A 26,595-nucleotide genomic window follows, 5' to 3' on the forward strand; every position below is an offset into this window, starting at 1 on the left:
GAGCGGTGGGCCTTCCGTTCATGCTCAGTTACCCCATGTCCTGAAGGGATTGTGTGTGGGGGGCACGCAGGGCTCCGGGGATGCCCTCGGCCAGTGGGTTGTGCTCACAGACAGCTCCTCTCTTCCAGGTTGCTGGGGACCTGGTAAGGCGCCTCCACCTAGAAGCCCACGTGGACAAGCCGGTGGCCACCTACAGCGGGGGGACCAAGCGGAAGCTGTCTGCAGCCCTGGCCCTGCTGGGGGGGCCTGACCTCCTTTTGCTGGTGAGCAGCGAGCTGTGGGGGACGCTCTGCCTTCAAACAAGATGCGCTAACCCATCAGTGTTCCTCCAGGGAGGAAATTCAGTCTGTAGCGTTGGCTCTCTGAAACAATATTTTCTTTTGCCCTAAGGCTACATTTCCCAAACACAACCTAAAATGTCAGTGGGATTTTACAGAAAGAAAAGGTTTAGTTTTCGATAGTCAACTTTTATTTATCAAATGGAAGAGTCAATAAAAATTTAACGTTACAAACAGTATTTTAAAAAATATCAGAATTCACGTGTAATCTGAAAACCAACCTACGCATGGTCTCCGCATGTCGCTTTGAGCCTTTTCTACCTTCAGGTAGACGATTGTCACAGCTGTAGTGACACTGTCGGCCGTGAGTCCTGAGGGTGGGTGTCAGGCTGCAGGATGGGTGTGCGGGCTCGGGAGGGCCCTCAGTGGAGACAGGTGTCTGTGGTCCCCGCGGGGACTGCAGTGAATCCAGTTTGGCAACATGAAGTGTAATTGTAGGTGGTGACTGTCAAGAAATAGAGCCAATTGTCTTGCATTTCAAAAGTAGCTAAAAGTCATCATTCAAACAATAACCTAAAGTCACTGTTTGAGCTCCACAGACTGGCTTACGATCACTAGAGTGCATCCCAGGGCTTCGTGCCTGTGGAGAGGCCTGGGGGGGTACTGAAAAGAGTGGGAGCAAGTAAGTTCTTTTGTTCTCTGCTTCGTTCACCAAGTGGCAACGGCACTGCAATGGGGGAGTTAAAAGGGGCCCAGGAGGCTTACAATGGAAGGTGGCCCCTTCGTTTAGGGCTTGTCTTCTGGAATCTGACCTGATTCTCCCTTTCACCTGCTTTAAGGGTGCTTTTCCCAAGATCCAAAATCAAGGGCTTTTGTACTATTCCACATTCTGAAATCTGAGAATAAACACAACACTTGCAGAATTCTGCAGCTTGCAAACTCCGTTTTCCTTGTGAGAGGAGGCGCTTGCGCTGACGAGGTCACAGACATGGCTGTCAGTCACCTTCACGGCATCTCCCTGCACCAGCCCCGCCGGCACAGCTGCCTGGAGCGGGTGGGCTTCCGCTGGAGCACGCCACCCTGTGCCTGCCAGCCCCTCGCTGCCCTTCACACACCTGCCCTCGGCTCCCTTGGTTGCCCAGGACTTGGACCTGGCAATCAGGGTAGTGACAGCGGGGTCCAGCCTCGCACATGTGTGCATGGCTCCTCCTCGTCTGAAAATGCTCCTGAACATTGGGTCCGTCCACCGGGGTCCTTGAAGCCGTCCATGAAACACTGCACGTTCATGTGGTCACAGTGAGCGTTAATGACTGTGGTGATGTGTGTCCAGAGCACGTGGTCTGAGACACGCCCAGAGGGCCTTGGGAGTTCTCCCCAGAGAAGACAAGTGACTGTCACAGGGACACCTACGTGGGGCCAGGAAAATGCACCACCTCTGACGACAGTGCACGTCACACTCCTGGGGACGCACCTGTGACCACGCACACCCACCACTTAACTCGCAGAAAAGACCAGGTGTCTGTTCCCTGCTTAGTGCCATTTTTCGTTCGCTTCCCTTCTACTTCTCTCTTTGGGGAAGTTGGTGACTCTGAGCTGTTAAGAAGAATGTGTTTAGAGCTCCCTGACTTCAAAAAGCACAGAAATGCATCATGCGGTCCAAAAGCATTTCTCTCAAAAATGGTTCATATAAGAAGTGTGTTGGTGTTTATTGAAGGGGAAAGCTTCAGGTTCCAAGAAATTTCACTCTATTTGATGTGATATAAATGAAGCCTTTTTCTGCCATCATCCTGAAATTTTATAGAGGTTGAGGATGTGTTTTGAAAACATCAGGGTGGCGCGAAGGAACCGGGTCACCCAGGGGAGCCCAGCTGGGGTGGAGGTGCCCTGGCCTCATTGAGCCCAGGGTGTGGCAGCGACCGGAGCAGGGGCGTCCTCTGGGCCAGGCGCTGTCACGGCAGGTGTCTGCCTCATACGTGTTCTGATGTCCCTCACTGTGTGTTTTCTCTCCTCCAGGATGAGCCCAGCTCAGGGATGGACCCCTGCTCCAAGCGGTTCCTGTGGGAAGCTGTAAGGAAGGAGGTTCGGGAAGGCTGTGCCGTGGTGCTGACATCCCACAGGTGAGCCACGGCCCCTCGTGGCCCTGCCCAGGGCAAGGCTGGGGAGCACGGACTGCGCGCCGGGCTACCACGTGGTCCTTCATCCCTATGGCAACACGGCACGGTGATGAAAGCGTTCCTCTCCATGATGTAGTTCGGAAACTGACACAGAGAGAGGTGAAGCCACGTAACCAGAGCCACACGGCCAGCACGTGGCAGAGCTGAACCCAGTGTCTGCCACGGACACGCCTTTGCTTATCGGAGAGCTAATTGGAGGAAGCCCTGCTCGGGTCTTCCTGCAGCCATGTTTCAGTTCCTTTCTGTCTAAGGCCTCTTATCCCCGCAGGAGAGTGAGCTGACAAGGAATCTTAACAGGTTTCTGAGTTTGGTCTCATATTTTCCTCCTCACAGAATTAGTCTTGTAATTAGACTTCAAAACATCCTTGGCCACACAACAGTACAAATCTTAGCTTTCATAAGACCTGTTCATGGAGAGGCAGCTATGTGATTGGGCAATAAAAATTCTGAGATACAGTGGAGGTCAGAGTTCAAAGTTTACACGAGTTTTCTCCCTGCGTGTAAGTGAAATACTCTGTCAGTTAAGTGTCACAAACTGTTACGGATCCGAGACATTACCTTATTCATAAGCCATCAGATTTGGCGTGCCAGGTGCATGGCTGGTGCTGACAGAAGACACGAGACTCCTGGGTCAGAGATGGAAGACTTAGTACTCACAGCGAGAACAGTGGACAGTGTCGGCAAGGTGGCATTGGTGCCCCGGGCCAGTTTCCACAGGCGTGACCGGAGCAGGCACAGACGATGCTGCCTGCACAGGCGAGGACAGCAAACCTGGGGACCCCATGCTTTATCGCACCTGAGTAACAAGCCGGCTCTGTTTGTGGAGAGGGGTCACCTCCTCCTTCACTACACACACAACTCAGAAGTGGCCGAGGGAAAGCGCAGTCAGGGCTTTCCAGTCTGGGAGTTCCTAGCTAGTCGTGTCAGCACAAGGAGCCTCCAGGGACTGTGTCCCCGGGGCAGTGAATCACTCAGCCTGTGCTCCGCGAACCCCACACCTTCTGGCTACATGGTAAATAAGAAGGCGGCCCATCGTTTCTGAGGGGAGATCCCTGAGGGGCTCTCAGCTGACTGAGCTGATGGCTACAAGAGGGTCAGTTTAGGTAAAAATAGTCCTGGATGCTGTAAACCCACAGGCGCGGCCCTGTCTCACTTAAATCTTAGTGCCAGCTCTTCTAATATGTGCTGGTGGCTCCTCTGCAGGTCCCTGCAGAGTCGGCCTGCAGAGCGGGTAGGGGTGGGGTGGTGGTGCCGTGTACACACGTGGTGTCCTGCCAGCCTAGACTTTTCCTCGCAATCTCCTCTCTGCTCTTTGCTAACTCACACTCATTTACTGACCAATAGCCTAAGGCTCACCATTCCTGCGTTTTCACTGCCAGGTTAAATACGGCCATTTAAAAAACATTAATAGTTTTGTAATATAATTTACGTAGATGTATATAATTTACCCACTTTACGTGTACAACTGTGTGGGTTGTTTTTTTTAGTAAAATCATAGACCTGTGCAGCTGTCACTGTGATCCAGGTTAGGACATTTGCGTCACCCCAGAGTTTTTCTCGTGCCTCTTTCCAGTTAATCTCCATCCAAAAACCCCAAACTCCCTGTCTTTAAACTTTTCGTTTTCTGGATTTCACACACATGGAGTTATGTAGTAGGTAGTCCTTTGCATCTGGCTTCTTTCATTTCTGAGGTTGTTTGAGACTCACTGCTGTTGCAGTGAGCTGTTTTCATTGGGGACAGTATCTGCTGTGTAGCCAGAGCACGTTTTATCTGTCCATTTGCCAGCTGATGGACCTTTGGGTTGTCTCCACTGTTGGCTGTTGTTATAATGTCCTGTGAATGGCCATATACATGTCTTCATAGGTATTTATGTTTTTATTTTCTTGGGTAGATTCTTAGGGATCAGTTTGCTGGTTTATGTTTAAGTTTGTGTTTAAGACTTTAATATACTGCAGAGATTTTTTCCTAAGTGGCTTTATCATGTTATGTTCCCAGGAACGTGACGAAGTTTGTAGTTTCTCCATACCCTTGTCAACACTGTCTTTTTGATTATAGCCATCCTAGTGAAGTGTGGTTTTAATTCACGTTTTCCTAATGACTGTTGTCTTGTCTGTCTTCCACCTGCATTATTTCTGATAAGAAGTCAGCCATTACTAACGCTGATGCTCCTTTACACAATGAGCTGTCTTTGTTTTGCTGCTCTCATGACTTCTCTGGCTTTCACGAGTTTACCTTTGATGTGTCTAGATGTAGATCCCTTTTATTGATCCTGCCTGGGGTTCATTGTGCTATTTGAATACATAGATTAATATTTTTCAATAAATGTGGGGACATTTTGGCCATAATTTATTCAAATACTTCACTGCATGTGAGACTCACTGTTTTTTTCCCTCTCTTTTTTAGAAATGCTAGTCCTACCCTAAATCAACTGAATTTCTAGTTCTTTCGATCTCTCCTTTCGATAATTTCAGTATATGTTTGTTGGAACTTGATGGTATCCCACAGTTCTGTGAGTTTCTGTCCATTTCTTTTCAAATCTTGTTTATCTCTTTTCTCAGATTTGATAATCTTTATTGATCTGTCTTCAAGTTCACTGATTCTTCTGCCATCTCAAATCTGTTGGCTCAGTAGTGTAATTTTCATTTCATTTATACTATTGAACTAAAAGATTTCCATTTGTTTCTTTTCTAAGAAATAATTTTCATCTCCTTCAGAATCTCCATTTATGGATCATTATTTTCCTTAATTCTTTAAACAGGATTTCTCTTAGTTCTTTGAATATATTTATAGTATCTTCATTGAAGATATTTTCCCCCTAACTCTTAACATCTAGAGACACTTAGAAACTGTTTATATTGACTGCTTTCCCCCTGAATATGCACCACACTTTCTTGTTTTTTTCCATGTCTTAAAACTTTTTGTTGAAACCTAGACATTTTAGATAATAAATTGTAGCATGTCTGGGTTCTGATTTTTCCCTTTCTCCACAGGTGGTTGTTATTGCCAGTCTGTTTATTTGTTTATTCATTTGTGCCTGTTTGCCAGAATTTCTTTGTCTGGAATAAATCTATGAACACTCTCTCCCCCTGAGTGAGTAACTGCTGCTGTTCTGCTCAGTTTGTTTTCCAAATTGTGTTTTTGTTGTTTAAAGTCTGGGTTCTCAGGAGTCACCCCGGCTTTTGCACAGGCTGCTCACCTGCCCGAGCCTGGACAGAGGTGGCGCTTGACCACCTCAAGCCAAGGAGGACTCTGTGTGGACCGGGAGGACAGCCCAAGTTCAGGCCACTTTTGAGTTGGCCCAGCTTTGCTTTCTCCTGGGTCTGCGTGTGGCTGGCCTCGTGTTGACACAGAGTGTGCAGCTGGCTTGGGCCTCTCTGGCCTCCACGGCATGAAATGCGGCCACAGCCACACATTGTCGTCCAGTAGAGTCCAGCGCAGGCCAGGTGCTGCAGCTGTAGGCCCTTTTTTGGCTCCAAGAGAGTCCCCTATACCTATAGTGTTGCTGGGTCTGGGCATTGCCCAGTGGTCCAAGTTGAGTGCCTCCCCTTTAGTGGTGGCAGAGTAGCTGCCAATCCGCATGGCCTGCCCGGGCCTGCCAGCAGCTGCATGCTGGCCGAGCTACAGTCGCCAGCCCTCTCACCCTAAGCTCAGCAGCTTGTCAACTCTCAGCGTTTCTCAGGCTGTTGTAGGCCTCGGGTCCTCACCCAGAATTCTGAAATAGCGGTTTTTGTTTTCTTTGTCCAGTTTTATAGTTGTCTTGAGAAAGGGATTTGCCAATTTCTTCCCAAAACTATTAATATTTTGCTGTAGCCAGAGTGCGGCCCTTGATTTTCTATTACTTTGTTTTTATTTTGTTTCTTTTCAGAAAACAAAATTTTACATAGAAACAAATTAAATTTGACTAATCCTTTATTTTATCATAATGCACAGACATTCTTGCTAAAAATGATCCTATTACTGTGCCATTTCTGGACACTCGACTCTCCTGTGTGTGTTATGCTAGCACGTAAGTCCTTGTGCTCAGGGGTAGTTTGTAAGACTGGATAAACCGGCGTCACATTAAAATCTCCTTGTAATTCTCATGTTACCTATAATCACTGCAGACAGTTCTCAGCAAGCGCACATATAACTGCAATTTCTCTTATGTCCTCCTGTTCATTTGGTTTCACATTAACGATGTGTCTTCATTTCCATAAATCTGTCCATATTCAGACAGTACAAAGATCTGAATGGCTCACTATTCATGAAGAGAAAGGCAGTCTGATTGATTCCATGATTCTAAAACGGCAGCTATATTCTCATTTTTATAATAAATGTATAATACAGCTGTACCACTTTTTTTTTTTAGCACTGGTCCTGCAAAAGGTGTGTTTTTCTCTGTTTTTCTGCGGACAAGTAGGAAGGGAAGAGAATTTGGCAGCTAAAAAACTAAATTGGGCTGAGAGATGGTCTGTAAAAAAACCTAAATAAAACAGCCGCCTTTGGCCGAGAAGTGTCCGAATTTCACAGCTTCCTCTTACCTTTGAGTTCACCTCTCCTCGCTCTCCTTGGGGTAGGAAAGTGAGGGTAAGGATCCTGTACCCCTCTTTACTTACTAAGAGGAATTAGAAGTAGGCCAGCCAGGAAGGACCAGGACTGCTGCTTCCTCGCCCACCCCACACAGAGCCATGGATGCCAACGTTAATCCTTACGTGTCTGTGTTACCTGACCGTACTCCGTTCCCATCTGCGTGACACCCGAGGAAATGTGGGTCACTGTTTGAGTGAACGGTCAGAGGTTACTTCCATCGTGGCAAAGCTCCTGGCTTTGTATATTCTTGATGCTAAAGATCATCAGAATCTCTCAGTCTGCCCTTTAGACTCCGAATTTGTGGCGCCCCTCGTGTTTGGAACATGTATGTGTGATAACAATACAATTAGGATTACCCAGTCATTACTTGGAGGCCTTAATCAATATCCGTTGTTATTTGGATCTGCACTCACCTGAACTGTTTATGGCTGTAATACAGAAGTGACTTCATATTCTACCACTTTAATTAGAAGACCTACTATGTGCTCACAAAAATGTTGTAAGATTGTTTTAAATTGAAATTAATTAAAGAAACAATTAGGAAGATAACGTTTGCACAGAAAAATTATAAAGCATAGTTGGAGTGTTTGTAGTGTGTATTTTGTAGACCTCATGTTGAGCCACTACAACAAAGACCCCAAATTATAGTAGATCAGAGCAGACATATTTTTCTCTCCCGTGATAACAATTCATATTGGTGGGCTGTGCTGGACCCCAAGGTCATCCAAGGACACAGGCTCTTTACACCGTGTCGCCATCCCAGCTCATGGAATGTGGAGAGAACCAAATCCAGGGCTAGGGGCTTGCCTCGTCAACATGACCCAGAGATTCTACTTTCTGTTGACCTTATTTCTTGCACGTTCTTGTCTGGCTGCAAGGAGGGCTGACAAACGTAATCTTGACCTGGACATACGTAGACCCTATGAGCAGACTGCTTTATGGCTGTTCCCGATAATAAAAATTATGTCTTTCCTCTGGAGAATGTGGGTGATTCAACACAGTAAAAGAAGGAAAGAAATTCCACCGTTAATTTCACTTTTCAGATACTGATAGTCATACATTTTTTTGTTTTCTCTTCCCAGTTTATTTTTTGCATACATGTACGATTTTCCTCACATGCAGTGTCCTTATACCATTGCTGTGTCATTACCTTTTTCTCATGCAGTTAACTGACTTTAGGCACACCTCATTTTAATGGCTGACTGAACGTGGATGTACTGTTATTTATATGAGTACATAGTATCCACTGTGGAACATTTACCTGTTTCTAGATTTTTACTGTTATAAATAAGTTGTTATATGAATTCATATTTACTGTGTCGCCAAAGGTGTGTTTCTAGAAAAGGAATTATTGCTAAATTGATTTTCAGAAAGTCATGCTAATTTTTACTCCCACCAGCAGTGTGTGAGACGGCCTGTTTAGAATTATTGAAAAACATGCCTCTAACTGTGTAGGTAGTTTTCTGATCTTAGAATTGATTGTTTTTACTCACTGGAGATGGAAACAAATGGTTTCCTCTGCACCATTTAAAAGGGGACATGACAAATACCTTTTTGGCTACAAAGTATTTTTAGGATCACTTAATTTAATGGTTAAGTTTATAATTTGTTGGTATGTTTATTACCCACGAACAGTTCCTTGAGTAGTGTCTATACGTTATTTGCCCCTTTTCCTCTATTGGATTATTATTGTTTTATTTTTACACTGCTATATATGAGTTCTTTGTAATAACTGTATCAACCCTTACCCATTGTGTCTGTTGCATTTTTTCAATGTTAGTTTGCTGTGTTTTTACACACTTATTAGAAGTTTGTAGTTTAGCTTTGTCAAGTATACCAAACATTCCCTTCATAGTTTCTTCCACTGCTGTTATGCTCAAGAGTTTCCACATACTCAGATCACTTACGTTTTTAGGATATTAGTGTCTTCTGCGCTGTCTTGTCTTGTTCCAGTGACCTGCCTTGTAATTCCTTAGCATATTGACTCATTTTAATCATTTGAGCCATATAAGTAATATTAATATTTTCTGGAGTAAGTCTTCTCTCATTACTCTTCTTGTTCAGCATTTTTCTGCCTCTCACTAAATAACTTTAAATGTATACTTTATAGTTATTTTAAAATTTTTCTCTTTGGGAGTGGTAAGATGTTGATTGACATTATACTATATCCTTATAATTTATATTGTATTTTTATATAATTATTATAATGCAATTAAAATTATAAATCTTTATTATATATTTTATAAAGAAATAATATTGTCATATTAAAAACTAAATTATAATTCAAATTCCAGTGCTATTTATTGTATTTTATATTATACTGTATTAAAATATAACTGGTTTTTGTATTTTATATATATTGTAAATATGTAATTCATTTACCTGTCACATTTTATCTTTATGCTTCTATATTATATTTTATACTTAATCTTGCATATACTGTTATTTTATTTAACAATAATTTTTATATTATAATAATTTTCATATTATAATAATTTGCCATTTAAAAAATATCTATTCTTTTCCTTTTTTTGATACATCTTTCTATTGATTCAAGATTTCATTTAAACGCATTAGCAAATCTTGTTTCTTTTCATAAAATTTTCACATTTTTTGTAAAGGTCATTCTTACGTATTTTGCATTTTTGTACTACTGTTCTTCAGAGGTTCTTCCCGATATATTTTGTAACTGCTGTTCACATGTGTGGTAGTAATGTTTTTGTTAATTGTGCAGTTGACTACCTAAATAGAATGTTACCATTTAAAAGTGCTTTTTGGGTTTCATGAGGTTTCTACATAGATAATTAGCTCCTTTGTAGTAGTGGTATTTTACTCTTTTGTTAATTTTGGTGTTTGGTTCAGGCCTTGCATCCTCGGCCATGGCCTGTTCACGTGTCTCTGTCTTTCTCTCCCAGCATGGAGGAGTGTGAGGCTCTTTGCACGAGACTTGCCATAATGGTCCACGGAAGCTTCCACTGCCTTGGTTCCCCCCAACACGTTAAAAACAGGTATGTTGCATTTCACTTTGCATTTAAGTGTCTACTGTAAACCAGTAGTGTGAGGCTGTGTCACCATGGAGGAGCTTTCGAGACAGATGGCTGAGTTACCGCATGGTGTAGGAAAGGAAATGGTGGCTGAGAAGGTCAGGGGCAGCAGCAATACCAGAGCTGGTGAGCCCGGCCTGCAGCTCCCACACAGCCCAGCATCTGCCCCCACCTTTACTGCCTTTTCCCAGGAGGACAGGTGCTCCTGTTGTGGGGACACTGGGAGGGCTGCGGAGTCAGGATGGAGCCGGGACCGAATGTGTCCTGTTGATACAAAATACCTTCTGAAATGGTTGTACTGGTGTGTCCCTCGTCCAGAGCGAGATTGGGTGCTGTGGCCCCCGCATCCAATCTGTACCTTTAAGGGGTCTCCCCTGATTGGAGAAGCTAAAGGAGGTTGTTGTGGCTGCTTTTCATTTCCACGAATGAAAAACGAGACTTCACCTGTGCTCATCACTGCTTAGATTTCTTCCTGCTTCATTGTCTCTTCATGTCTTTTTTCCATTTACTTTTTGGAATCATAATGATTTTGTTGTCATTTCTATGAGCATTTTTATATCCCAGTACAACTTTTTAAAAATTCATTGTTACCTAAAATATCTTCAAAGTTTCTAAATGAATTTGAGCTCTAATTTCCTTTTAGTTTGTTGTTTAATGTTTTTTTTTATATAGATTAATTTAAGTTGATAAATCTCTTTTTGTTTTCCTTTGTTTAATATTTTTAAAGTTAGAATTCACAAGCAAAGATTTGTTAAATAGTCCTGGGTATTAGGTTGAAATATTTTTATTTTATGGAGAAAATGACTGTTGAGTGCTGGGTGGAGGCACCATGTTGGGGAGTGAACATGAGTTCTGCAGGGGCTCAGAGCCAGTGCGCTGGGACCGTGTGTCTTACCGTCACTTGTCAGGTGAACCCACTGAATATGGTTCTCAGTACGCACTCCGTTCACATTTAATGAGGGTCATCAAAAGGAGAAGAAGATTTCACACCCCTTGCCCTTAGGAATGCTTACATAAAGCTTTACGGCCCGTGCCCGGTCGTTGGGTGATTGATGTCTGAGTTTAGCTACTTGGCTTTCGCGAGGCTGCAGACGTGTCTGATGGAGCCAACAGGACGGGCGGGGCACCCAGGAGACTCACCCTCTGACTGGCGCGGTCTGTGTGCCCAGTGCTGCGGCCCACTTCTGAGTTTGGTGCTGATTGTTGTGCTGTGGTGAGGACAGATGCTGGTAAATAAATGTGACGTACGGAATTGTATTAGGAAAAAAATGGCTTGTGGGTTATTTACTCACGGACACACTGAACTGAATACATTTTTAAATAATCTGTAAAGTTGGTATTTTCCTGTAACACAGAAACTGATTAGATGTTTCCACAACATTGCCATAAAGAATAAAGGATTCTTCATGAAACACAATCCGGGGTGTCCAAACCCAGAGTCACACATGTCGGTGTGATACAGTGGCGTTGACACGGAGAGAGAAATGGCAGGGGGCTCCCTCTTCGTCCTGTCCAAGCCCTTCTTGCCGTGAACACTCCCGACTGTCTTTCCTGGGCATGAAAGCACCAGGAGACTGTCTTCAAGCCTTCTCATCCCTGACTCAGCCAGTGATCCTGGTACCAGAGCAGAAGCTCATGTCTCCAGGTGTCTGGTGGCATCTCCATAGGAGTTGACCTTGAGTGCTAACGCCAGCCAGAGGTTTGCATTGTGCCCATTTCGTGGAGGGTGCCGAGTGCTGTGTGCCCAGGCACCCCGGGCTCCTGCAGGCCTGTCTGGCTGCCCGTCTGTGTCAGTCTCCCCAGCTGTACGACAGGTCTTTGTGAGGGTGAAAGGAGCATGAAACACTTAGAAGAGGCCACGCTTGGCCACTGTTTGGTGTTTGCTGCCACTGTTCTTGCCTGCAATGAATGGAAGAGACTTGTCACCGTGGGTCAGCTTGGTGCTGAGCAGGAGTTTCTGTGACAATGAAAGCCAGAAGTAAGCCTGCGGGAGTTAGTGTTTTAATCAGTGAGTCTGAACGATACTATCTTGCTGAGAGGTCAGCCAAGGTAGCAGCCTAGGTGTGTGGATTGCATTTGTAGAAAGGAGCACACACGTTTCCAGTGCCGCCCTCCCTTCTGACTTGGATGCAGATGCAATGGTTCGGGATGAAGCAGCCATCTTTGACCATCAGGCAAACTCAGCAATGGAGGCTTGTGAGCAGGACAATGAGAGAATGAGCTAACGGAACGGGCGCTCTGTCCGAGCTGGGCCGCCTGACTTCAGACTTCAGACTTGCTAATATCTCAGCGACTGGGTTCTCCGTCACTCACATGAATTGAAACAGACTTATCCCTGACGTGTGGGACCGTGCTGGGTAACGACACATTCAGGGAATCCATGAACAAATGAATGAGTGAACGAATGACTGAGGGAACAGATGTAGAGTTCTAGCACATCCCAGGCCTTTGCTCAAGAATTGTTCCTTCCTGGTCCTACGACTGGATGTGAAAGGAGGAATGGGACGAGTCTGGCAGCGTTCAGGCTCTGACTGGCTTAATGAACAGCTAATAACAATGGCTGACCCCTTTGAGAGAGACTTTTATCCAGATCCCATTTATCTCTAGACAGGGTGAAACCTGCTTTCCTTCAAGAGTCTGCACCGTTCGCTCTTAGCTTGCTGCTTCTAGAAACAGGCTGTCTGCACTCAGCAGCTCCGTTAAGAGGAGCAGGTTCAGGGCTGATCCTGCCACGGCCTTGGCAGTGTCCGTCACCTTCTCCGCTGGACAGAGAGATTGCACATGGTGCACACCAGCCTGCCAGGAGTTAGTGTGCAAAGCAGGCAGCAGACGTGTCATTGGAAAACTCACTGTACATGATGAGATTATGAATTCTGGTTGTAAACACAGCCCAAACACAGGAATTTTGCCAGGTCGGAACTGTATTTTAGGTTGAAAATTATTCAAAGATTGGGATTTGGGACAAGATTTATGTCCTCTGGGCTCCGTTAGCCTCAAGTGTGTGTGTGGGCGCGCACACACTCAGAGAAAATGCATGAACCCTCAACATGTGTCATTGTTTAGAAGCATTTTACAAATTTGATTGTGGGTTCCATTTTATCAAAAGCTTGAGAAAACGCTGTGCATACATTAGATTTTGTTACAAAAGCAGCAAAACTAAGTTCATGAAACCCAGTGGCTTATCCACTTACACATGGTCACGAATCTGCGGGTGGGCTGGCCCAGGAGGGCTCGACTGGGGTGGCTCTGCCCCCGTCTCCCACTGCCGTCTGACCAGTGTCTGCGAGGCAGAGGTGTAAGAATGGCCAAACTGCACAAGTGTGTTTCAGGCCTCAGGTCTCATCACACCTGCCAGTATCCCTTCAGCCAAACCAAGTCGCCTGGCTAAAGAAAAAGGGTCGGGAGGTAGTTCCCCACCTTACTGGAAAAACACGGCAGGGTCACATGGCGGGGGCCTGGGTATAGAAGACACAAAGAACTGGGGCCATGTTTATAATCTATCACAATCCACAAACATTTTGTAACTAGTATTTTTAAACTGTAGCCATCCTCTTTCTTTGCTTTTTAACAGCTTTTTCGAGATATACGTCATATCCTAAAAGTCACCTATTTCGAATGTGTAATTCAGTGCTTTTTGATATATTCACGATTATGTTCAAATATCCCACAGTTAATCTTAAGACATGGTCGTCACCTCCAAAAGAAACCCTATTCCTTCATCTATCGCCGTTCTATTCAGCCCAGCCTGAAGCCCCCGCCAATCTATGTTCTGTCTCTATAAATTCATCTATTATCAACATACAAATAGAATTATGTAACGCAGGTCTTTTGTGACTGACAGCTTTCCCTTAGCGTCTTTTAAGGTTTATCCATGTTGTCAGCACTTCACTTGTTTTTATGGCCAAATAACTTACAGCATTTTGTTTATTCATTGTTAATGGGCGTTTGGGTTATTTCCACCTTTGCTATTATGCATTATATTGCTAGAAACCATCACGTGTGAGTTTTTGTGTGGACATGTCTTTTTTCCTTCGGGTTTTTTCCTTGGAGCAAAATTGCCGGGTCATGTAGTAACTCTGTGCTTAACATTTAAGGGGCCGTCAGACTGTCTTCCAAATTGTCCTCAACATTTAACAGTCCTGTTGGCACGAGGCTCGCATCTGCCATTACATTTCAGTGTCTGAATGTAATTTTATCCATCCCAGTGAGTGTAAAGTAAATCTCCCTGTGATTTCGATTTGTATTGCCCTGAAGACTAATGATGCTGAAGTATTGCCATGTGCTTACTGACCATTTGTGTATCTTCATAGGAGAAATGTCTAGCCATAGCCTCTGCCCATTTTTAAAATTGGGTTGTGTGTCTTTTTATTATTGAGTTGAAAGAGTTGTCTATTCTAGATACAAGTCCTTTATCAGATGTATGATTTGCAAATATTGTGTCTCGATACATGGTTTGCCTTTTCGCCTTCCTGATAGCATTCGAAGAAGCACGGGTGTTTTTAATTTTCAGAAAGCCCAATTGTTCTATTTTTTTCTTTTGTTTCTCACGCTTTTCTTGTCATATCTAAGAGTCCCCTGTGCAATCAGAGACAATGAAGATTTACCACAATCTATGATTCTAAGAGTTTTATATTTTTAACCTTTCCATTTAGGTATTTGGTCCATTTTGAGCAAACCTGTGTTAACTGTGTAAGAGGTAGACGTTCATCTTCATTCTTTCGCAGGTGCTATCCAGTTCTTCTAGCACCATTTGATGAAAAGACTGTTTTTCCCACTGAAAGATCCTGTAAACCTTGTCAGAAATCAGTTGACCATAGAATCACCCACAGGTGTATTTCTAGACTCTCAATTCTGTTTCATTGATCTGTGTCTGTATCTCGATGCTGGTGCCACCTGTTCTGGATTACTGTTGCTTTGTATTAAGTTTTGAAGTTAGGGAGTGTTAGCCCTCCAACTTTGTTCCTCTTTTTTAAAGATAGTTACGCTGAACTAGGTCCATTGCAATTCCATATGCATTTAGAATCAGCTTGTGATTTCTACAAAGAACTCAGCAGGGATTCTGATAGAGACTGAGTTGAATCTCTGTGTAATTTTGAGGAATATTGACATCTTAACAATGTTAAGTCTTCTGATCCATGAACATGGTACATTTTATGTTTATTTAAATCTTATTTAATTTGTTTTAGTGACGTTTTCTAGTTAACAGAATATAAGTTGTGTACTTTTTTGTTAAATTTAATCCAAAGTGTTGTATTTACTTTGATGTTATTGTAAATGGAATTGTTTTCATTTTCAGATTGTTCAAGTGGGTAGAAATACAGTTTATTTTTGTACATTGATCTTGTGTCCTGCAACCTTGTGTTGTGAACTGATTTCTTAGTTTTAACTGTACTTCGTGGATTCCTTGGGTGTTTCTATGCACTGGTCAGGCCAGTTCTGAATGCAGCTTTGCTTCTTCCTTTCCAGCACGGGGTCTTCTGTTTCCCTTTCTTGCCTGCTTGCTCCAGGCAGAGCCTCCAGTACAGTGAGGAGCAGCTGTGAGAGTGAAAACAGCTGATCTTCTCGTGCCCGAGCTTAGAGGAGAGCTGCCAGCTCCTCGCCATGAAGTGTAATGTTAGTCGTCGTTTTCCTTGGTGCCCTAGTGAGAAGCCTGCCTCTGTTTCATCATAAAAAAACGTTGGGTTTTGTCAAATGCTCTCTCTGCAACTCCTGAGACATTCAGGTTGTGTATTACATTCGCTGATTTTGAAATGTTAAACCAACCTTACCTCCCTGGGATAAGTGCCCCTTGGTCATGGTGTATAATTCTTTTTTTGTAATGTTGCCACATTCATTTAGTTGATGTTTTGTTGAGCATTTTTGTGTCCGTGTTCATAATAGATATTGGCCTATGGTTTTTTTCTCTTTTCTCTTCTGATGCCTGGTTTGGTATCATGGCACTACTGGCCTCATAGAACAAGTTGGGAAGTGTTCCTTGTTCTATGAGGCCAGAAAATATTGGGAAGTATTTTCTATTCAAAAAAATAGAAGTATTTTTTTGGAAGAATTTACGAAGAATTGCTATTAATGTTTCATTAAATGTGTGTTAGAATTCACTAGTGACGTCATCTAGGCCTGCATTTTTCTTATGGGTAGTTTCAAAATTATGGATTTAATCTCTTTACTTGTTATAAGTTTATTTATATTCTCTTCCTTATTGAGTCAGTTTTGGCAGTGTTTGTTTTTCTAAAAATGTGTCCATTTAATTTAATTTAACAATGTATTGAAATAAAATTGTTCATTGTATTCTTCCGTAATCCTTTTTAAAATAAGGATGGTAGTAATGCCCCATCTTTAATTTCTGATTCTAGTAATTTGAGTCTTCTATTTCACTTGGTCAGTCTAGCTAAATGTTCGTTAATTTTGCTGATCATTTGAAAGACACAGCTTTCTGTTACCTTGATTTTCTCTATTGCTTTTCTCTTCTCTGTGTCATTAATTTCTACTCTAATCTTTATGATTTCCTTCTTTCTTTAGGTTTAGTTCACTTTTTTTCTTACCAGTGTCTTACATGATAGATTAGGTTATTGTTTTGTGATCTCTTTTATGTTTTAATATGGGAATTTAAAACTATAAATTTCCTTCTAATCACTGCTTTTGCCACACCCCAAACATTTGGTATTTTTAGTTTTAATTTCCATTTATCTCAAAGTATTTTCCAGTTTTCCTTGTGATTTATTCTTTGACTCATTGGTTATTTAGGGGGTTTTGTTTAATTTTCACATATTTGTAAGCTTCCTAACGTTTTTCTGTAATATATTTCTAATTTTATTTTATCACCAAGAAAGAACATTGAATCAATAGAACTTCGTATCATTTCTGTTCTTTTAGATGTATTGAAGTTTGTTTTATGGCCTTCCATATCGTCTGTCCTGGAGAATGTTCCATGTGCACTTGAGAACAATGTATATTCTGCTGCTGTTTGGTGGATGGGTCTAGAGATACCTTTTAGGTTTTGTTGGTGTATAGTGTTGTTTAAGTTTATTGTTTCCTTATTGATCATCTGCCAGGTTTTTCTGGCTAATATTGTGAAATTGTCTTATTTCTGCCTTCAATTTTGTCATTTTTTTATTCATGTATTTTGGTGCTCTGTTTATGTGTGTGTGTGTTTATAACAAATATATGTATTTCTTGATGGATTAGCCCATTTATCATTTTAAAATCTCTCTTCTTTGCATCAGTAACATTTTTGTTTTAAAGTCTTTTTTGTCTTATTAGTATAGCTGCTTCACTTTTTTTGTTGTTGCTGTTTGCATGACCTGTCTAGTTTTATCCTTTCACTTTCAGTCTATTTGTATTTTGTATCTAAAGTGTGTCTCCAGTAGATGGCATATTTTTGGATCTTGTGTGATCTGACAATCTCTGCCTTTCAGTTGGATTATTTAATCCATTCACATTTAATGTTATTATTCATATACTTAGGTTTACATATGACATTTCACTTTTGTTTTCTAAACGTCTCATGTTTCTTTTGTTCCACTATCCTTGACTGCTTTTTTGGCATTAAGTGAATAGTTTCTCACATGGAATCTTAATTTTGTAGTGATTCTTACGTTATATGTTTTTTAGTGATATCCTTAGTAGTTTCTGTAGGGCTTATCACATACATCTACTCACCAGAATTCACTTCAAATTTAAGCTAACATAATTCCTCTGGGGCATAGAAATGTTACCTCCTTATAGACTCCCCTTCCCGGTGTTATGGTTATACATACAACATTTACAAATGTTCAAACCTAACAATAGGTTCTATAATTATTATTTCACTTAATTTGTGTGTGTTGCGAAGAGGCTGTTGGAAGAAAGGGCAGTGAGTGTATATTTATAGCTTCTGTTGCCGCCCTGCTCGAGGAGCTGGGTGCTTGATGGAGTGGGGTGGGCAGTGGCCCGGGCCTTCTTCAGCATGCCTCTCCGGGGGGGGGGCCACCGCTCCCCGAGTAGAAGAAACGGTGGTCGGGCCCCATTATTCTCAAGGTAGAGCTTGCGTGCCATGAATGAGGGCTGGGCAGCAGAAGGGAGCCCCACCTGGGGCAGGGCGGGGAGTGCTGACATTCTGCTCCTCCTGGGAAGACAGCCCTCCGACTGGGAGCTGGGGAGAGGGAGGTCTGTGTTCTTGTCCCAACCCGTCTGGGGTGGAGTTTCCATCTTGGGGGTGAGATGCAGGAAGCAGGTCTCAGGTCCGATTCCACAGAATCTTGCTGTACTTAGTTTTAACATACTTTTTGAATAATGTTTTTTCACTTGCTGTGTGCCCTCAGAGACCATTTCTGGAGACTTTAAATGGCTACTTATAATTTTTATCATTGTTGCTGGGGAATGGGTCCTCAGAGCTCCTTATATTGGTGCTCTGCAAGTCTGGCCATCCTCTTTCAAAAACATGGATTTGCATCTACTTTATACTGGTTTCAGGCCTACACCTAAAACGACTGTTGCTTTAAAATGGGGACTCTAGATCCGCTGTTTCTGAGGCCTTTTAAAATACCTGGTTTCCTAACACCCCTGTTCTCCTCCCATTACTGTAACGTTTATAGTTTTAAAGTTATTACTTATAAAAGCATATTGGAGTCATTACAGGCGTTACATAAGGGCAATTCCTTTGATCAGACTTGAGGAAATGAGCACAGCCGCTTACAGAGAAGCTGCACACATCCGTACACCACACCGTGGAGAAGCCGATCCCAGTTAGTGTTTTCTTTGTTGCCGATCACCTCGGTTTTAATTCTTGGCGAGTTATATTGGAAACTATTCACTGTCCTCGCTCGTTTTCCTCACACGTCACAGGGTCTGTCCTGCCTGCAGGAGACGTGGGGAGACCTGCCCCATTTCAGGCCACTGAGGATCCAGAGACCCTCGTCCCAGGGTTCTGTGAATTGCTGGCTGTCACATTGTCTTCATGCCCCCCCCCCCATCTGTGCACCTGCAGGGTCTCCCCGAGTGCGTGTGCCTGGTCTGTGAGCCGCCCCTTTGTACTCCCCACCCCCAAGACACAGGTACATCTGTCCCAGGTGCTCTGTGCTGTTCCTTGAGCGTGGGGCAGAGGGGAGGTCATCACACAGCAGCGCAGAGCTTTCCATCCACCTGGCCCAGTCCTGCAGGCTCTGCTGCATTTTCTCTCGGCTTTCCCGGATGCCATCGCATCCTCATGCTGGCGTCCAGCGGAACAGTTCCAGCCCATTTGGCCCCCGAGACTTTTACCTTGAATCTGGTGCATCGAAGTGTTTTCTCAACAAGGGAGGGAGTCTGCTCCTTAGAGCAATTCCTTTCTGCTAAGAAAGTCACTTATGTTCTGTATTATTCCATTATTGTTTTAAAGGCTGTATTACATGGGGTCTGACTGGAGTCCACTGAGATTTTTTGGAAACTCTCTGAAACTGAATACAAAAGAGCTTTAATTACATCTTCCAAAAGGACCACCATCCCACCTCCCCCCACCAAAAACTTCAACCCACAGCAAACAGGATAAAGTGTATTTGGTCACGTGCCCAAAGCAGACCTCCTCCCTCGCCACTGCAATGCTGTCATATGAAGCTGTGATCTTTGCACAGATGGCAGCTGAGCAGGTGTGCTGGCTTTGAAGGGTCACCGTCTTAATGACCTCCTCAGGCCTCAGCCAGTAGGTCCTCTGGGCTTAACCTGTAATGGGACCGGGACCAGAGCAGTGGGGGAAGGCAATCTCAAGGGTGATCCATGTCACTGAAACAAGTTGAAATAAGTCTCATTCCCTGGGGTTCTTCTTTACCAGACAGAATCCCTTAAGGAGAACTCACTCAAAGGTGGCACTTTTTCCCAGCAATACTTCGTAAGTGAAGGTTCTTATAAGACTCTGGGCTGCCATTTGTTTGTTCTTTCCTTCAACTAATATTCTCTGGTTCTAGGTACTTGCCTCAGTGAACACAACAGACACACATGGCTATCATGATGTGTGTATGTGTTTGTTTCTGTTCAACAGATCTTTATTGAGATGCCATCATATGCCCAAACCATGCTAGGGGCCTGGGATATGGCAGGGGAAGCCCCATAAATTCTTGGGGGTTCCTATTTGCGATCACTCATGTGTGGTCTCTCGGACACCCTTGGACTTACTCACGACTGTACGGCTTCCCCTGCAGTCACCAGACTTGCTGGGTTGAGGTGCAGTTGGGAGATTGTTTTACATGGTAAACAAAGAAATGCCGGGCTGGATCACGCGGGCATTCCCCTCATCCTTCCCCACAGTATCATCCCTGCAGACCTTGAAGCAGTGATGCTTCGCACAGGGAGGCTGCAGGCTTCGGACTTCTCTACCTCGGTGCTTCTCTGCCTCGGTGCTTCTCTACCTCGGTGCTTCTCTACCTCGGTGCTTCTCTACCTCGGTGCTTCTCTACCTCGGTGTTTCTCTACCTCGGTGTTTCTCTACCTCGGTGCTTCTCTACCTCGGTGCTTCTCTACCTCGGTGTTTCTCTACCTCGGTGCTTCTCTACCTCGGTGCTTCTCTACCTCGGTGCTTCTCTACCTCGGTGTTTCTCTACCTCGGTGTTTCTCTACCTCGGTGTTTCTCTACCTCGGTGTTTCTCTACCTCGGTGTTTCTCTACCTCGGTGCTTCTCTGCCTCGGTGCTTCTCTGCCTCGGTGCTTCTCTACCTCGGTGTTTCTCTGCCTCGGTGCTTCTCTACCTCGGTGTTTCTCTACCTCGGTGTTTCTCTACCTCGGTGCTTCTCTGCCTCGGTGCTTCTCTACCTCGGTGCTTCTCTACCTCGGTGCTTCTCTGCCTCGGTGCTTCTCTGCCTCGGTGTTTCTCTACCTCGGTGCTTCTCTACCTCGGTGCTTCTCTGCCTCGGTGCTTCTCTGCCTCGGTGCTTCTCTGCCTCGGTGTTTCTCTAACTCAGTTTGCATTGTCACCACTCCTCTTTTATTGCATAGGTGTTGATTCTAGGATTTGATGACTTTGTAAAACGGATACATCATTTTCTCTGTCAATATAAATTGAATTATAGGAAATGACCTAACTGAGTTACAATTAACTTCTGAGTATTATATTTTTGCGAATCCCAAATCTCCCACCAATTTGGAATCACTGCTTTCTCTTACTGGCTGCCTGTGAAAATGGACTTAGTTTACCCGTCTCGGGTACATAGAAGAGTAACCGTGTTTTCGTCCTGTTCATCCCCCAGGTTTGGTGATGGTTACACAGTCAAAGTGTGGCTCTGCCAGGAAGGCAGCCACCACGGCGCTATTTCCGAGTGCCTGCAGCTTCAGTTCCCAGGAGTCCAGTTTAAGGTAGAGCCCATATTCTACGTTGCTTCTTTGTTTTCAGCTCACAGAGCTCATAAATGTACTTGTTTTCCCGAGTTTTCTTCTATGCTGTTATAATGCTGCCTACTGGCCTCATTGCAAAGTCCAGTCCACACCGCCCCACCAGATCTAGCGCAGGCAGGGGACACTGAGTGACCACTGTGACGGATGCACACCAACCTGTCCTCCCGGGTCACCAGAGGACCCTGTAGTTACACATCTGTCCTTATCTTGGGGCTCAGCTCCTCTGCATGACTCATTTTGTTCAGAGCAGAGAATTGCAGAAGTTCATTTCTTCCTTTTCTGTGGTGGGGTGATAGGCTGGATGGTTTTGACGTTATTTCATAAGAAGCGCCCTGTGATTTTAATTCTCTACAAACTTGGCATGAAGTGTGGTCCCTGAACCGACAGCATCTCCGTCAGCTGGGAACTAATTCTACCTGCAGAAGCTCTGGCCCCACCTACTGAACCCAGATCCCATTTTGCAAGGTGATCAGGCGATTCCTGCTCATTGTAACATTTGAGAAGCACCATCTACAGTTCTCTTGATTTCTAGTGTGAGCTAGTGTGAGTCTTGTGTGTCATACCTGCTAAGAGGGGGCAGCGTATACGGTAGTTAGTACCTGCCTGTTTCAGCAATCACCAGTGAGTCAAACCTACGGTCAGAAGCAAGCTGTGCAGGCACAGGCCTTCCTGCTCCAGCACCACTCTAAACGGCCCCACCAAACAGTTGCTGTATCCCCACATCACATCAGAACAGTGACATGTCTTACTGACTTACTCAGCTAATGGTGAGGACATCTGGTGCTACGACCAGGTCCCAGTATGAGGCTGAGGGCACGTTTGTCCGTCCCCGTTACGCCACACTCGCTTCCTACATCTCAGCCCCTCTAGGCGTCTTCTTACCAGTGCTTGTGGCGATGTGGGGGTGTACAAGGGGCAGAACAGCAGCCCATCCCTGGGGCACCACTTAGCAAAGGGGATGCACAGTAGAAGTCATCGCTAACCATTCCCTGGAGACTCACAAAATTGACCCACATACCGAGCTGGGGTTTGAGTAAAGATGATTTATTTGCAATTAAATACAGTGTGGTCAGTGTTGTTTAATGATTGCTAATCACATGATGCATTTTTTTGTTTCTTGTTTTGGATTCTAGGGCCAGCGCCTTAATTTATTGGAATATCATGTGCCCAAAAGATGGGAGTGCTTAGCTGACCTGTTCCGAGTTCTCGAGGACAATAAGACCTTGCTGAATATCAAACATTACTCCATTAACCAGACCACTTTGGAGCAGGTATAGTACTTTGAAGGGGTTACCGGGTTGCATTTTGCTATGTTCTGGAGGCCTAATCCAGCCAATTTACAAATTAGCCAGATTATTTCCGGAGGGCACCATTTCTTTGATTCATCTATGTTAGATTTTACTAAATGCTGATAAGGATGTGAGTGTTAGGTTTGGTTATTGTCTGCTCTCCACTCAAGGTACATATTCGATAGGGCCCCAGTTTGATAATTATATTGGGCATTCAGTAGGTAACTCGTGCCTCGGTACCTTGCCTCTCCCCTTGACCCACCCCCAAGTGACGGAGGGGACACCACTGTAACCGAGTGACAGCCAAGTTGGGGAAGAAAGGTACTTGGTTTCCTAAGAGGACCAGAATATAAAATTAAATCTCAGCTTCCTTCTAAAGGCATGTGTAGGCCTTGAGAATTTCCGGTGATTTATTTGTCGTCTGAACTGTTTATCATTCCTGGAGTTTGGTTTCAGTGGACTCGCCTGCTTATGGAGATTTAGGAGGGGTGGTATGAGTGACTGCTTGGCAGCGCTCTGACAGGGTGTTCCTTCTTGTAACACCTGAGAGCAAAAGGCCAAGTATCCTTACAGGTTAACAGCCACTTTCATTTTCAGGTGTTTATTGAGTTTGCTGCTGAGCGGACGCCACCACCTCCCCCTGCCCCGTCTGGTGGGAAGCAGCCACACCACGTGCCCGTCTAAGTCCCAGGAAGATGTTTGAAGAGGAACCAAGCCTTGGCTTTTGTTGCAATTAGTCCTCATGGATCAGAAGTGAGACTCCGTGGGCAAGCCGCCAGCCCCGCCCACAGTTGTGGCCGCTCGCCTTCATTTTCTCCGTGCAAACTCCTTGTGACTTAATCATCAACAAACTAAAAGGCCTTTCTTTCCTCAGACTTTTGGGGGGTTTCTCCAACACACTCTTTTTGCTAAGCCAAGGTGGGCACAAGTGTGAGCGAATCTGGAGTCCAGACTGAGATAGTTTGGATCTGGAAAGGCCGTCAGGGATGGTCCATTTCAAACATTTCATTTTAGTTTTAAGGAACCTGAGGCCCCCAAAGTTAAAACTTTACTGACTTGTTTGTATAGAAAACAGTACGTAGGATTCTTTTCTACTGTTTCAGCTTTTTAGTAGACATGCTTACAAGCACCTAAATAAAAATTCAACGATTTAAATGCAAACTTTTCCTTATACTGGATGACATTTCATGGTATGACATGAAAAAAAAGGGCCACCTTTTTTCATCTAAAAGATGCTTTTTAAAAAAATAGGAATTAAACAGCTTTTTAGTTAATGCTTTAGCAAAATTAAGTAAATTGAACTGGGTACTCTGTATCATTTATAAACGTTTTATCAGACTTTCACAGATTATGATTTTAAGAGAGTATAGAAAGAAAAATTATGTGGACACATTTTCTTTTTATTAATTTGGATTATAATTACCATTTTCAAATTATTTAAAGCCAGTGGTTTTCAGAGTGTGGTGGTCCCATATTAGCTACATCAGCAAGTGCTGGGAGCTTGAATGCACATTCTCAGGCCCCAGCCAGGCCGAGTGGATGTGAAACTCTGGGGCGGGAGTCCCGCAATCTGGCTCTTAAACAAGCCTCCCTGGGACTCTGACGCACATTTCAGTTTGAAAACCGGTGATCTAAGGACATACCTCGTTACCGTCTCATTATACAAGCAAAATGAGCACAGTATATAGTATGTAAGTCTGAATTTTAACAGTTAAAATTTTTTCTAAGAATTATGTCATTCTCAGAATTATTGCCCTCAAAGTATTTTCAGATATAAAATGCTGAGATGTGGCTCTGAAAGGCTATGGAAACCTGACATTTTGCATCTTGTGGTTAGTAAAATCCATAAATCAATGTTTCTACTACTGAAAATAGTTTCCAGTCAGACGTTTCTGAGTTGAGATATTTCTCAACCTCCTTTGAATAACATTTTCTAAAATCTCAATGGAGGACCACATTACTTTTCATTTTAAAACTTAACTTTATTTAATTAACTTTTTGAGTAATAGTAGCTTGTGATCAAAGGGAAACTCTCTCGTGACATTTCCTTACTAAACCAAGATTTCTTTAATATCTATCTTTCCTAAATAATCATTCTATACCAGAGAAACTTCTGTATTGTAAGGATTGAGCTGATTGTAGATAGTGGTCATTGAATGACTCGTTCCACATGAACTGCACTTTTTAAAAGGAGTTAGTTTAGAGTTTTATGATTTTTTCCCTCCAATTCTAATACTGTCCCATTGTCAGAATGGAAGATGTAATCCTTTGTCATTGTTGTTGAATCAGTAAATAAAATTTGTCAGACACAAATGTGTTTATACTGCAGTGAAAAAATGAGACGTGCTTTCGTTTCACCTGACTCTTGGAATGTAATTGTGTTTTTGCCCGCGTTTCCGTGCATCTTTAGGGAGCCAATTTAATGTAGGTAAAGAGGAAATTCAGCTTCCCTAGATCTCTTAAAGCTCGCAAAGGGTAACGTTTAATTGAGTTTTACTCTGCTGTGCTCTGCTCCCAGGGATTTTTTCCTAGTCTTCAAGCAACTGTATTCTTGAAGTCTACTTCTGAACAATAAACAGGAGGAAAAAAGAAACCCAACATGCTAAAATGCCACGTCCCAGAAGACTGGACACAAGAGGTCAAGTCCTATGTTAATGTTGAAAATGTCATTGCATGTATAAATCACGCAGGTATGTTATGCCTTTGGAGTTAAACATTTGTCTTAAGACCTTTGGGCTCAAGGTCACACAACTGAGACTTTTTAGACAAACTATCTCTTTTTGAAAGAATCCTGAGTGGGGCATTTTGTAAAGCAGAGATAACAGTGATTATTCCAGTTCCAGTATCCTAGCTTTTATTGTATAGTTTATCTTTACCCAGATAGTTAAACAGATGGTGCATTAAAGCCATCATTGCAACCCAAGATTATAAAAAGAAAACAAGTGTATTTTTATAATAGTAAAGAATACGGGGCTTATGGCTACTCTGGGTTTAGTGGACACTGAATTGAAAAGTAGGTCAACATGATCTCTCTAAAACATCTTACAAAATATGCAGACTGCACACACCCTACCCTGATGCCTCATGTTTATGAGTAGGACAGAAATACTTAGTCACACATTTTCCTTCCCAAGTGGGGGATTTAGACGTTTAAAATTTTCAGACTGGTCTGACCGTGTATCCACCTTCACCGTTTCTTTGGTCTGCATTGCTCCAGCTCAGCGACGGGTCTGGTTTCAGGCATGCTTCTGGTACGTTACACCTCACTGTCACACACTGAGTGAGTCTAAGCCCTTTGGGTCACAGCGGCGTGCACACACAGACACACACCCTTACTCCTTCACTGTACTGACCCTGTTCGATTACATTAGTAGGTGGTGGTACTACCTACAAACACGGGTGATGGCCTGACAGGTGAAAAAGGCCAAGCTCTGTCTGTGGAGAGCACTTTGGCAGGTGGAGAAGATGAGACCTCAGGCCACACACGCTTCCTGCTCTGGGTCCTCAGGATCATGCTTCTAACCAGGGAAAGGGGACTGACTTCATGGGACAGTTACGGACATTTGAGGGAGAGAGAATGAGGGCACATCAGCGGGACCCACTGAGCCTGGGTCTCTGCCCATTCCGCAGGGGATGCTGATGCAAGGACATAGACGCCAAGAACCCAGTCACCTTTTTAAGTCACCGATGTTCCAAAGTGGCTGCTGGCGCTGTAGCTCTGCCAGTAGTCAAAGCAACAAAAAGCAGCAGTCAGCTTAAGGATGAAATGGCACGCCCTGTAAAGGTCTCCGGGCATCTGACCTCTGTACGCAGGCTGTATGACATACAGGAAATATCACAGAGCCAATCACAGCCGCCAGAGCCCTGGGCAGTGCAGTTTTAGCCGCGGCCCGAAGGGCTCTGACT

General features: G+C 43.8%; 1 protein-coding gene across 2 annotated transcripts in view; it reads left to right on the forward strand.

Moving 5' to 3' along the window:
• Positions 1 to 25,004, forward strand: part of ABCA13 (ATP binding cassette subfamily A member 13) — a 195,550-nt gene extending 170,546 nt beyond the window's left edge. For both annotated transcript variants that reach the window (XM_088797636.1, XM_074341068.2), the window contains 6 exons: positions 129 to 263; positions 2,292 to 2,395; positions 9,938 to 10,030; positions 21,256 to 21,361; positions 22,534 to 22,671; positions 23,287 to 25,004. In XM_088797636.1, coding sequence (XP_088653762.1) covers positions 129 to 263; positions 2,292 to 2,395; positions 9,938 to 10,030; positions 21,256 to 21,361; positions 22,534 to 22,671; positions 23,287 to 23,373 — 663 coding nt within the window. In that variant the 3' untranslated portion in view covers positions 23,374 to 25,004. The remainder of the gene's footprint in view (positions 1 to 128; positions 264 to 2,291; positions 2,396 to 9,937; positions 10,031 to 21,255; positions 21,362 to 22,533; positions 22,672 to 23,286) is intronic.
• Positions 25,005 to 26,595: the final 1,591 nt, after the last annotated feature.

Source organism: Rhinolophus sinicus, chromosome 4 (assembly GCF_057876585.1).
Source record: "Rhinolophus sinicus isolate RSI-liver-muscle chromosome 4, RSI-T2T, whole genome shotgun sequence".
Lineage (NCBI taxonomy): Eukaryota > Metazoa > Chordata > Mammalia > Chiroptera > Rhinolophidae > Rhinolophus > Rhinolophus sinicus.